We start from the raw sequence: 14258 nt of genomic DNA, 5'->3' as shown, positions 1-14258 counted from the left end.
TGCGGTTCTGAGCAGCACAGGCTGGGGCATTCCAGGGAGGCGTGGGACATGGGATGCAATCTTCTCTGTACTTTACACGACTGTGCTGTCACACTGCAAGAGCTGTGTTTTGTAAGGCAGGACACTGCACACAATGATTATCGACCCAATGTTTTTTTCCTGTGCTAGAGTATGATTTCCATGAGGTCAAGAATCTTGTTTATTGTATTTTTCCTGCAAGTGAAGTATGTGACGGGCAGAGTAGGCAGGTATGGCAGGTTAAATAATGCACACCCCAAGATGTCCAGGTCCACATTATCCATCTGGCAGACAGAATCATGACCCCCAAAATGCCCACACTGTAATCCCCATGTGGTAGACAGAGCAATGGCCCCAAAGATGTCCACATCCTAATCCTCATGTGGGAGACAGAATAATGGCCCTGAAGATGTCCACATCCTGATCCCCATGTGGTAGACAAAATAATGGCCCCAAAGATGTCCACATCCTAAATCCCATGTGCAACACAGAGTAACGGCCCCAGAGATGTTCATATGCTAATCCCCATATGGGAGACAGAATAATGGCCCCAAAGATGTCCACATCCTAAATCCCATGTGCAACACAGAGTAACGGCCCCAGAGATGTTCATATGCTAATCCCCATATGGGAGACAGAATAATGGCCCCAAAGATGTCCACATCCTAATCTCATGTGGTAGACAGGATAATGGCCCCAAAGACGCCCACAACCTATTCCCAATTTGGTAGAGTAATAACTGAAAACATGAAAAAAATGTCCATGTCCTCATCTCTGGAACACATGAAAATGTGACTGTCACGGCAAAAAGGCCTTTGCAGATGTGATTCAGTGGAAGATCCTGAGATGAGGCGACGATCTGAGATGATCCTGACGGGCCCCAAATCATCACAACGCTTCTTCTACAAGGCAGGCAGAAGAACAAGAGTAAGTGAAGGAGATTAAAAAAAGAGAAGGCAAGATGAGAGAAAGAGAGAGAAGGGAAGAGAGGGAGAGAGAGAGAACAAGAGAGAGAGAGATTCAAAGGTGTCTCACTGCTGGCTTTGTTGTTGTTGTTCTTGTTGTTGTTGTTTTGAGATGGAGTTTTGCTCTTGTCACTCAGGCTGGAGTGCAGTGGCACGATCTCAGCTCACCCCAACCTCCACCTCCCAGGTTCAAGCGATTCCCCTGCCTTAGCCTCCCACCGAGTAGCTGGGATTACAGGCATGCGTCACCACGCCCAGCTAATTTTGTAATTTTAGTAGAGACGGGGTTTCACTATGCTGTCCAGGTTGGTCTCAAACTCCTGACCTCACGTGATCCAACTGCCCCGGCCTCCCAAAGTGCTGAGGTTACAGGCGTGAGCCACTATCATTGTTGGCTTTAAGGTCAGGTGGGAGGCCATGGGTGAAGAAATGCTGACAGTCTTCTAAAAACGGGAGAAGGAAATATTCTCCTGTAGAACCGGTGTCAGCCATGGGCTCAGGAACTCCACACTGGACTTCCTGCCTTGAGGTGCCTCGGAAGCATTGAGCGAAGGTAAAAAGTCTTAGCATGCAAGGAAGATCTAGATAAGTCTAGGAAGAAGTAAACCCTATATGTGCATGAGATTCTCTACAGAAGAGATAGGGTACAAAGCCAATCCAACAACAAGACTCTTTTGATTCAAATCCTACCCTGTCCCAGTTTCCAGAATATTTTTCTATCTGAGAGCCCTGTGTGCCTTGTTTAAAATCTGTTGAGAAAAGGAACAGAGGAGCATCCTAGGAAAGCAACAGCCATTGCAAAAGGTAAACGTGGTGGTTGAGTGATGGAGTATACGCTGGTGAGGCTGTGCCAGCTGGTGTTAGCCTGTATCCACTGTCACAGTGGTGGTTGAGTGATGGAGTATACGCTGGTGAGGCTGTGTCAGCTGGTGTTAGCCTGTATCCACTGTCACAGTGGTGGTTGAGTGATGGAGAATACGCTGGTGAGGCTGTGTAGTTAGCCTGTATCCACTGTCACAGTGGTGGTTGAGTGATGGAGAATACGCTGGTGAGGCTGTGCCAGCTGGTATTAGCCTGTATCCACTGTCACAGTGGTGGTTGAGTGATGGAGTATACGCTGGTGAGGCTGTGTCAGCTGGTGTTAGCCTGTATCCACTGTCACAGTGGTGGTTGAGTGATGGAGAATACGCTGGTGAGGCTGTGTCAGCTGGTGTTAGCCTGTATCCACTGTCACAGTGGTGGTTGAGTGATGGAGTATACGCTGGTGAGGCTGGTGTTAGCCTGTATCCACTGTCACAGTGGTGGTTGAGTGATGGAGTATACGCTGGTGAGGCTGTGTCAGCTGGTGTTAGCCTGTATCCACTGTCACAGTGGTGGTTGAGTGATGGAGAATACACTGGTGAGGCTGGTGTTAGCCTGTATCCACTGTCACAGTGGTGGTTGAGTGATGGAGAATACGCTGGTGAGGCTGTGCCAGCTGGTGTTAGCCTGTATCCACTGTCACAGTGGTGGTTGAGTGATGGAGTATACGCTGGTGAGGCTGTGCCAGCTGGTGTTAGCCTGTATCCACTGTCACAGTGGTGGTTGAGTGATGGAGTATACGCTGGTGAGGCTGTGCCAGCTGGTGTTAGCCTGTATCCACTGTCACAGTGGTGGTTGAGTGATGGAGTATACGCTGGTGAGGCTGTGTCAGCTGGTGTTAGCCTGTATCCACTGTCACAGTGGTGGTTGAGTGATGGAGAATACGCTGGTGAGGCTGTGTCAGCTGGTGTTAGCCTGTATCCACTGTCACAGTGGTGGTTGAGTGATGGAGAATACGCTGGTGAGGCTGTGTCAGCTGGTGTTAGCCTGTATCCACTGTCACAGTGGTGGTTGAGTGATGGAGTATACGCTGGTGAGGCTGTGTCAGCTGGTGTTAGCCTGTATCCACTGTCACAGTGGTGGTTGAGTGATGGAGAATACACTGGTGAGGCTGGTGTTAGCCTGTATCCACTGTCACAGATGTGGTTCATATACTCATTGCTCAGTAAAATTCTGTTCCCCCCAGAAAAGAGTAAGAGTCCGCTGGAGAAACATATCATATCTGACATTCCTAATTTTTTTTTTTTTTTGAGATGGAGTCTTGCTCTGTTGCCCAGGCTGGAGTGCAATGGCATGATCTCGGCTCACTGCAGCCTCCACCTCCCGGGTTCAAGCGATTCTCCTGCCTCAGCCTCCTGAGTAGCTGGGACTCCAAGCACCCGTCACCACGCCCGGCTAATTTTTATATTTTTAGTAGAGACGGGGTTTCACTATGTTGCCCAAGCTGGTCTTGAACTCCTGACCTTGTGATCCATCTGCCTCGGCCTCCTAAAGTGCTGGGATGACAGGTGTTAGCCGCCGCACCCGGCCTGAGATTCCTAGTTTTTTCTGCTTACTGGTGGATGCAAGGCCATAGCAAATGGATGGAAGTAGCTGCAGAAAAGTCCCTAAGAGGATAGACATTTCTGTTTTTCTGTGTCTCTGCACAGGGCACCATGTCAGTCATGCATGTCCATTTCCAACTGCTCTGTGATAAACTGCTCCCATTACTAATGAGTAAGAATGTTACACGCAATGAAGAAATGAGACGTTGGGTTGCACAGGATCTCCACGGTCCCTCTAAGTGGTCTCCACATTTGCTGACTTATAATGCTACAATTCTAATCACTTAAAATACGGATGGGGCTTCAGCAAAGGAAGTCCACACCCAATGCTGAGACAGAAGATTCCAAATGGGTGTTGACTGGGAAATCATTGACTCCTGCATAGAAGCTTAAGATCCCACCAGGATGGCAAATCTGAAAAGTGTTATTAACCTCCAACGAGAAGACACAGAAAGTTAAAATCATTCCGGACCTTCCAACAACAGCCACTAGCATTGATAATACGATATTTCTTACCAGGCTAAGTACATGGAAATGGTGGTGTCTATAGCTATTTGAGTGGCACTCACACATCACAGCTATGTCTGCACATATTTTTATGCATAAATACATAGACATCATACATCAAATACATATACAAATACACATGCACTCACACATCACAGCTATGTCTGCACATATTTTTATGCATAAATTGGCGTCACACTCTATGTATAGTTTTATATCCCATGCTTCTCCTTTAAACTGTAGCATAATAATTTCCAATTAAACAAGTGGGTTGAGGGGAAGCGTGGATATCTCATCCACTTTCCTATCCTCCGATCCCATTAATGTTGCAGAAAAACACAAAACACATCAAGACAAAGAGGAAAAAAAAAATTAGATGGAAGCTACCACATCTTGGCAGATGGAAACGGACAGGTATTACGACTTTAGCACAGAGAATAATGTTTTCTCCCTCCTTGCAGACACGTCCATATCCTAATGTCCAGAATTAATGACAACAGTATCTCAGAAAGCAAAAGGGGTTTTGCAGAATTAAGAATCTTTAATGGTCTAGGTGGGAAATTGAGTAATTACACTGGGTAATCCCAAGACCCTTTTGGTGATTTTTTTGTCTGCCATCTAAAGTATCAATAACTTGATAAATATTTCATATATTTGAAAGGAAGGTGCTGTCTCGACGGGCTCACTGTTTGACTTATGTCTGTCCTATCCACTGTATTCATGGCACTATTTATTTCCTCTCTAAATTTCCATCTGGTCTCCATCTGTGAAAGCGATGTGTTAAATTCTACTAGCACACATGTTTTTCGGTGTATTTCTGAGAACTTCAGTTCTATGTATTTACTTAGTTTGGAGATGTCAATAACTGTACCTCCTCAGTGTGGAGGGTTCAGGTTAACTTTTATAAAAAATAAAATGGACTGTAGCAGGGGATGAGAGTAACGGGCATCAGTACTGCGAGGAGAAATATTAAGTGTTGCAATGACGTTAAGGGCTCAGCGTGGCGCAAAGAAGGGCTCAAGGTTTGCAATGACATCAAGAGCTCAGCGAGGCTTAAACAAGGGCTCAGGATGAAGGGTGGTTTGTGTTGAAGATTGGCAGACGGGCAGACTGAAGACGGGGAAGGGGAGATACTGACTCCACCCGTCTGGGTAAGGATGTTGAACAGGAGTAAAATCAAGAGATAAACGAGAATGAGCTTCTAGAGCCCAAATCATGAGTCTCAGGGGAGTGTGGTGATGATTTTGCAAGACAACATTTGGGGAAACACCAACCCTTAGCGTGTGCGTAATACACTTTAGTCAAAGTGGACAAGTGAACGTGTCAGCTCCATACAACATGTTATCCGGTGACCATTATTTAAAAGTAACATACTAACAAGAATGATGGTCCTCCAAAGCCATCTGTGACATGAAGCAGTGACCACAAATAGCAGGTCTGTGCAATAATTTCCATGGATATCCTGTTTTGCTCAGACACTTCTCTCACATGAAAGCTAGAGCTCCCGTCCTTCCAATTAACCCCTGGCTTGCAGCAAGTTCACCGGGACTCACCATTGTTGACCAGAACATGGAGAGGAATCTTCTTCATCTGGAACTTCTGGACAAAGTCCCGGATAGACATCATGGAAGCCAGGTCACAGAATAAAAATTCCACTGGAAAAGGACAACAACAAATGCCTGGTTACCTTCCAACCTATTTCAGAGATTAAGACAATTTCTAAACAGGTCCATTTCCATTTCACCTGGGAAGTCACACTTTTCTTTTCTTTTCTTTTTGAGACAGAGTCTCGCTCTGTTGCCAGACTGGAGTGCAGCGGCGTGATCTCAGCTCACTGCAGCCTCTGGCTCCCGGGTTCCAGCGATTCTCCTGCCTCAGTCTCCCGGGTAGCTGGGATTACAGGCACATGCTACCACATCTGGCTAATTTTTATATTTTGGTTTTTTTTTTTTTTGGAGATGGAGTCTTGCTCTGTCGCCCAGGCTGGAGTGCAGTGGCCGGATCTCAGCTCACTGATTTTTTTTTTCTTTTTTTTTCAGTAGAGACAGTGTTTCACTATGTTGGCCAGGCTGGTCTCGAACTCTTGCCCTCAGATGATCCGCCCACCTGGGCCTCCCGAAGTGCTGGGATGTCAGGCGTGAGCCACCGTGCCCAACCTGGGGTTTTTATAAGAAGGAGACAGAGGGATGCTTGAGACAGATGAGAGAAAATGATGATAAGACAGAGGCAGAGACTAGAGTGATGCAGCCACAAGCCCTGGGATGTCTGGAGCCCTCAGGAGCTGGGAAAGGCCAAAAGGATCGTGCCCTAGAGCGTCCCGACAGAGCTCAGCCCCGAGACACCCTGGATTTAACCTCTTGTCCTCCAGACCTGGGAGAGGATAGATTTCTATTCTGCAAGTTCCCCAGTTTTGGGTTTTTTTTTTTTAGTTCAATATGATTTTATTTAAAAATGTGTACAGTTGAAGGAGGGATCTGGTCTTTTATTTAAAAAAAAAAAAAGAAGGTTTTCACAGGATATATTTGGCCCTTTTAGCTCTGTAGCGAATAATAACAGAAAAGGAAGGTTCTGTTCAAGGTCCTCACTCCGGCACACTCAGCCAGGTGCTTGGCTAGATGACACATTTCCTGGTCTGAAGCTCACAGCCAATCCTCTCACCCAAGTGGAACACCCGTTCTCCTCCAGGCGCGTGCGCACACGCACAAGCACACATGCGCACACGCATGCACACGCGCGCGCACACGCACACATGCGCACACACACGCGCACGCACGCACACGCGCACACAGACGCACACACACGCACACACACACGCGCACACAGACGCACACACACACGCACACACAGACGCACACACACGCACACACACACGCGCACACAGACGCACACACACGCACACACACACACGCACACATGCGCACACACACACACGCACACGCACACGCGCACACACACGCACACGCACGCACACAGACGCACACACACGCACACACACACGCGCACACACACGCGAGGTCTTATTTTCACTGCTCTACACAGCGCCCTGAGAATCTTTAATTTTAAAGTCGGGAAAAACGTGGAAGGATTCCTTAACGCGTTGTCTGCGACAAAACCAACTACCTTTTAACTCTTAACAATTGCAAGTATAAAGGACTTGAAATTGACAAGGCGCTCCATTTAATAGAACGAGTCAAATGCTGAACAATTAGGTCAAGTCACAGGCTTGAATATTTTTAAATGTCACTTAAAACTTATTGAGAGAAGAGAAGATGTGCTTTTTACAGTAACCCTAAGGAACTCATACAGAAGAAAAATGTTAACCCTACTGGAGTGTGAATCCTTGGCAACAAATGCCTCTGTCACTGTGACTCTGACAGTGAGACGGTATCATATGAAGAGAGGAGACTCACGCAGCTGCTATGTCTGATGCCCCTTTCGGCACCTAGCGTGGTGAATGACACTCACACAGCCTGTAGCCCTCACACCACAGCCTCCAATGGAGAAAGCGACTCTACAATTCTAAGTGTTGCTCTTGACGCCACAAATAACTCATCCAACTTTTCTTTTATTTGCAACTCAGCGACAGACGGCAAACCCTGAGTCTCATGAAGGTAACCTCATCTGGCCAGGTGTGGTGGCGGGCCCCTGTCATCCCAGCACTTTGGGAGGCTGAGGGGGGCGGATCATCTGAGGTCGGGAGTTCAAGACCAGCCTGGCCAACGTGGCGAAACCCCCGTCTCTACTAAAAATACAAAAATTGGCCGGGCGTGGTGGTGGGTGCCTGTAATCCCAGCGACTCAGGAGGCCAAGGCAGGAGAATTGTCTGAACCCAGGAGGTGGAGGTTGCAGTGCGCCGAGATTGCGCCGCTGCACTCCAGCCTAAGCAACAAGGCAAGATTATGTCCCAGAGAGAAAAAAAAAAAAAAGATAACTTCATCCACAGAAGAATTTCTAACATCTAAAGGGGTTTCCTGAGGGCAAGTCAGAAATACAGATTTCTGAAATTAATGCTACCCAAGAGAGGAAGTCAGCTGGAAAGATAAGGAGGCACGTGTTGATAAATAGGGATCAAGATGGAAAAAAAATTCCTTTTGTTTGGAGTTCTGGCAAATCTCCTGCTTTGGAGGAACTGAATGACCCCTTCCTTTCTTCTTTGCGATAGCGAGAGAGCATTGTTACGGAATGAACTGTACCCCCCTAAAAAACCTTTTTGTCTGTAACTCTGGCAAACCTCCCTGGTTTGGAGGAATGGAATAGCGCCTTCATTTTTTCTTTGCAATAGATACAGGACATCATTATAGACTGAACCGCGCCCTCCCTCACTCATCATCAGAACCCTGAAACTTCCATGATGACTTTATTTGCAGACAGGGCCCGTAGGAGCTCATAAGGGTGAGGCCCTCATCCAGTAGGACTGGTGTCCTACATAAGACGGTGAGGTCAACCTCATCCGTATTGATCCTGGGTGTGCCTGGGGGGTGCTGACAAAGAAGCTGAACATTTGAGTCAGTGGGCTGGGAAAGGCAGACCCCACCCTTCGTCGGGATGGACACCATCTTATCAGCTGCCAGCACGGCCAGAATAAAAAGCAGGCAAAAGAATGTGGCAAGGTTAGACTGGCTTAGCCTCCCATCTTACAGCTTTCTCCCGTGCTGGAGGCTTCCTGCCCTCAAAAATTGGACTCCAAGTTCTTCAGCTTTAGGCCTCGGGCTGGCTTCCACGCTCCTCAGCTTGCAGACAGCGTATCGTAGGACCTTGTGTCCTGTGAGTTAATGCTGAATAAACCCCCTTTATATATAGCTATTGATCCTGTTCTAGCCCTCTAAAGAACCCTGGCCTATAATACAGGGTGCATCCCTCACCCCTACGTCTATCACCCTGCTGCCTCACTTGATAGGAAAGCAGAAGGAGCCCCTTTTTAATGTTTAATTGTATTAAGTATGCAATTACCCACTGCCCAAACTCATGTTGATTTCAAAAACTGTCCCTTTAAAGCATCTGGGCAGGGTGACAATTCATAGCAGGTGACAAAAATGTTTTATAAATAATATCCATGGAAACAGAAGGTGTCACCGTCTGCAGAATGCAGCCCAAATATTCAGAAGATTTGTATCACTCTAAGTTCTCGTGCCAGTAAGAAAAAAGCAGGCCAGGCACGGTGGCTCACGCCTGTCATCCCAGGACTTTGGGAGGCTGAGGCAGGCGGATCACCTGAGGTCAGGAGTTTGAGACCAGCCTGGCCAACATGGCAAAACTCTGCCTCTACTAAAAATATAAAAATCAGCCAGGTATGGTGGCGCATGCCTGTAATCCCAGCTACTTGGGAGACTGAGGCCGGGGAATCGCTCGAACCTGGGAGGCGGAGGTTGCAGTGAGCCAAGATCACACCACTGCACTCCAGCCTGGCGACAGTGCCAGACACCATCTCAAAAAAAAAAAAAAAAAAAAAAAAGCTGGGTAAATACCTGAATCATTAGATATTAGCTTTTCTTTGCTGAGCCTTGCACATTTCCACGAGGTGTGTCTCTGGAAGCAGGTTAGGAGACTACCAGACCGTGTGCAACCACAGATGCAGGTTTGGTCTTACGGCTACATGGAGCAGAGATGAGAGTGACGGGCCACGACGTGCCATGCTGCGCCTTCTGGTCTCTGTATGATCACGGCGGGCTGCACTGCAGGAGCACGCCAGGTCTTCTCACCTAGTTCTCTGTTGTTGTTTGAGATGGACTCACACCCTGTCGCTCAGGCTGGAGTGCGGTGGTGCGATCTCGGCTCACTGCAACCTCCGTCTCCCGGGTTCAAGCCATTCTCCTGCCTCAGCCTCCTGAGCAGCTGGGACTACAGGTACATGCCACCACGCCCCGCTAATCTGTGGGTTTTTAGTAGAGACGGTTTCACCATGTTGCCCAGGCTGGTCTCGAACTCCTGACCTTGTGATCTGCCCGCCTCGGCCTCCCAAAGTGCTGGGATTACAGGTGTGAACCACCTCGCCCAGCCTCATCTAGCTCTTGATAACATACTCAGATCCACCCCTGGGGTCCCAGGTCCCCAGAACGGAGGTGGTCATGGCTCCCATATCACAAGAACTGGCGCTTTCTGCAGCACATATCTCAGGTGGAGACACAGTGATTAGGTTTTGTTGTATCGTGGCTGATCTAGGACACTTTAAGTACCACAACACCCAAGAGTCAGCCAAACGTGGCAGCCCAAAGTCCATATTTTGAAATATACACTTTAACCTTCTCTTGGAAGGCAAGTTTTCAGGTGATAGAACAGCTTCCTCATCATGGAGAATGAAGCCCATCTGTGTCAAGTCACCAGGCCATCAAGGAAAAGGAAATAAGTACTTCCAACATTTTCCTTAGAGAAATACTGGATGGGCAGGTGCAGCGGCTCACACCTGCTATCCCAGCACTTTGGGAAGCCGAGGCTCCTGACTTGTGGTCAGGAGCTCGAGACCAGCCTGGCCAACATGGTGAAACCCCGTCTCTACTAAAAATACAAAAATTAGCTGGGCGTGGGGGCAGGCACCTGAAATCCCAGCTACTTGGATGGTTGAGGCAGGAGAATTGCTTACACCCAGGAGGTGGAGGCTGCAGTGAGCTGAGATCGCACCACTGCACTCCAGCCTGGGCGACAGAGCTAGACTGTCTCAAAAAATAAATAAATAAAGCAATATATTGATTGGATGGTATGATGGTATGCACACTCCTGAATCAGACGGCTGCCACTCTCTGAACGGTTACTGCAAGCTGTCTGTGGTGAGACATGTTCAGAAATTGAAAGGAAATGTTTAGAAACTTAAAAAAAAATAATGACAGTCATTTAAGCTTTGCTCAACCCAATGACTTTAAAAAGACACACTGAGAGCTTCTAGTTGGCACGTTTCTTAAATGCATTTTTTTTAGCAATTCATTTTTATTGTGCCTACGACAGTTATCAATCTGCTGCAGATTAGGGGAGAGGCAGTTTTGCCACGGAGTTTGAAAGCGCTGTTTCTGAGCACAGCGTCATCTGGATACAAATTCCTGATGGACTGCTGTAATTTTCTGCAAAAACACTTGCGGGGATGTAAGAAAGAGGAAAATCCACACTACTGCTAAAAACTGGAACCAATGATCAAAGGATGGGTAAATGCACACACTGAGCTTCTGAAAACAGCAGTGTGATTGCATTTTTTTTTTTTTTTAAATTGGAAGACGCATTTTTCTTGCTCTTTGAGAAAAAAGGCTTATAGCCACTAGCAACATGAACATCACCATTCTACTTGAGATCACTGGCTTGTGAGGCAGTGATATAGTTTGGATCTGTGTCCCCACCCAAATCTCATGTTGACTTGTAATCCCCACTGTGGGCGGAGGGGCCTGGGGGGAGGTGTTTGGACCATGGAGGTGGATTTCTCATGAATGGGTGAGCACCATCCCCTTGGTGCTCTTCTTCTGATAGTGAGTGAGTTCTCTCCAGATCTCATTGTTTAAAAGGATGCAGCACCTCCCCTGCACTCTTGCTCCTGCTCTGGCCATGTAAGACATGCCGGCTTCCACTTCACCTTCCATCACGATTGTCAGTTTCCTGAGGCCTCCCCAGAAGCTGCTCTGCTTCCTGTACAGCTTGCAGAACCATGAGCCAATTACATCTCTTTTCTTTATAAATCATCCAGTCTCAGGTATTTCTTTATAGCAATGCAAGAACAGACTAATACAGATGGATGCATGGATGGATGGATTGATGGATGGATTGATGGACGGGTGGATGGACGGGTGGATGGACGGATGGATGGATGAACTGATGGATGGGTTGGTGGATGGGTTGGTGGATGGATGAACTGATGGATGGATGAATTGATGGACAGGTGGATGGATGGATGGATGGATGGATGGATGGATGGATGGATGGATGGATGGATGGATGGATGGATGATGGATGGATGGACGGACGGACGGACGGACGGACAGATGGGTTGGTTGGTGGGTGGGTGGGTGGGTGGATGGATGGATGGATGGATGGACGGATGGAAGAACTGATGGATGGGTGGATGGATGGATGGATGAATTGATGGATAGATGAACTGATGGACAGATGGATGGATGAATGGATGGATGGATGGACGGATGGATGGACGGATGGATGGATGAATTGATGGATGGGTGGGTGGGTGGGTGGGTGGATGGAGGGATGGATGGATGGATGGGTGGGTGGGTGGATGGATGAATTGATGGATGGGTGGATGGATGGATGGACGGACGGATGGATGGATGGATGGATGGATGAGTGGATGGATGGATGGATGGATGAATTGATGAATAGATGAACTGATGGAGAGATGGATGGATGGATAAATGGATGGATGGATGAATTGATAGATGGATGAATTGATGGATGGGTGGATGGATGGATGGATGGATGAATTGATGGATAGATGAACTGATGGACAGATGGATGGATAAATGGATGGATGGATGGATGGGATGGATGGATGGATGAATTGATGGATGGGTGGGTGGATGGATGGATGGATGAATAGATGGATAGATGGATAGATGGATGGATGTGTGGATCAATGAATTGATGGATGGGTGGATGGATGGATGGATGGATGGATGAATTGATGGATGAATTGATGGATGGGTGGATGGATGAATGGATGGATGGATGAATTGATGGATAGATGAACTGATTGACGGATGGATAAATGGATGGATGGATGGATGGATGGATGGGATGGATGGATGGATGGATGGGATGGATAGATGGATGGATGAATTGATGGATGGATAGTGATATGGTTTGGATCTGTGTCCCCATTCAAATCTCATGTTAAATTGGAATCCCCAACACTGGAGGTGGACCCTCGTAGGAGGAGATTGAGTCATGGGGGTGGATTTCTCAGGAATAGTTTAGCACCTTCGCCTAGATGCTGTTCTTGCAATAGTGAATGAGTTCTCGTGGCATCTGGTTGTCGAAAAGTGTGTAGCATCTCCCCAGCCCACCGCAACTGCCTCTCTGTCTCTCTTTCTCTTGCTAAGGGCCATGTAAGACACCTGCTTTCCTTCACTGTCCACTATGATTATCCATTTCCTCATGCCTCCCTAGAAGCAGAAGCTGCTCTGCCTCCTGTACAGCCTGCAGAACCATGAGCCAATTAAGCCTCTTTTCTTCATAAATTACCCAGTCTCAGTGTAGCAATTCCTCAAAGACCTAGAACCAGAAACACCATTTGACCCAGCAATCCCATTACAAGGTATATACCCAAAGAAACAGAAATCATTGTATTATAAAGATACATGCACACATACGTTCATTGCAGCACAACAACAAGGATGTGGAATCAACTCAAATGCCCATGAATGATAGAGTAGATTTTAAAAAATGGTACATATACACTATGGAATACTATGTAGCCATAAAAAGGAACGAGATCATGTCCTTTGCAGGGACATGGATGAAGCTAGAAGCCATTATCCTCGGCAAACTAAAGCAGGCACAGAAAACCAAACACCACACACTCTCACTCACAAGTGGGCGCTGAACAATGAGAACATATGGACACAGGAAGGGGAACAACACACACTGGGGTGTGTTGTGCGCTGGGGTCGGGGACGGGGAGAGCATCAGGAAAAACAGCTAATGCCTGGTCAGTAGAGAAATACAAATCAAAACCACCATGAGATACCATCTCACGTCAGTTAGAACGGCAATCATCAAAAAATCAGGGTACAACAGATGCTGGAGAGGATGTGGAGAACTGGGAACGCTTTTACACTGTTGGTGGGAGTGTAAGTTAGTTCAACCACTGTGGAAGACAGTGTGGCGATTCCTCAAAGATGTAGAACCAGAAACACCATTTGACCCAGCAATCCCATTACTGGGCATATACCCAAAGGATTATACACCATTCTACTATAAAGACACATTCACATGTACGTTTATTGTGGCACTGTTCACAACAGTGAAGACTTGGAATGAACCCAAATGCCCATCAACGATAAACTGAATAAAGAAAATGTGGCACATAGACACCATGGAATACTATGCAGCCATGAAAAAGAATGAGCTCATGTCCTTTGCAGGGACACGGATGAAGCTGGAAACCATCATTCTCAGCAAACTCACACAAGAACAGAAAACCAACCACCGCATGTTCTCACTCATAAGTGGGAGCTGATCAATGAGAACACACGGACACAGGGAGGGGAACATCACACACCAGGGCTTGTTGTGAGGTGGGGGCTAGGGGAGGGAGAGCATTAAAAGAAATACCTAACGTAGATGATGGGTTGATGGGTGCAGCAAACCACCATGGCATGTGTATACCTATGGAACAAACCTGCACATTCTGCACATGTATCCCAGAACTTAAAGT

The 14258-nt window shown here is 47.2% G+C and overlaps 1 protein-coding gene across 1 annotated transcript in view; it reads right to left on the bottom strand.

Moving 5' to 3' along the window:
• The window catches only part of LOC126946842 (dehydrogenase/reductase SDR family member on chromosome X), a 429610-nt gene that overhangs the window by 55622 nt on the left and 359730 nt on the right, over positions 1-14258 (bottom strand). The window contains exon 5 of the mRNA XM_050777532.1: positions 5449-5550. Coding sequence (XP_050633489.1) covers positions 5449-5550 — 102 coding nt within the window. The remainder of the gene's footprint in view (positions 1-5448; positions 5551-14258) is intronic.

Source organism: Macaca thibetana, chromosome X (assembly GCF_024542745.1).
Source record: "Macaca thibetana thibetana isolate TM-01 chromosome X, ASM2454274v1, whole genome shotgun sequence".
In the NCBI taxonomy this organism is placed as follows: Eukaryota; Metazoa; Chordata; class Mammalia; order Primates; family Cercopithecidae; genus Macaca; species Macaca thibetana.
This window is presented reverse-complemented; position numbering and strand designations above follow the sequence as displayed.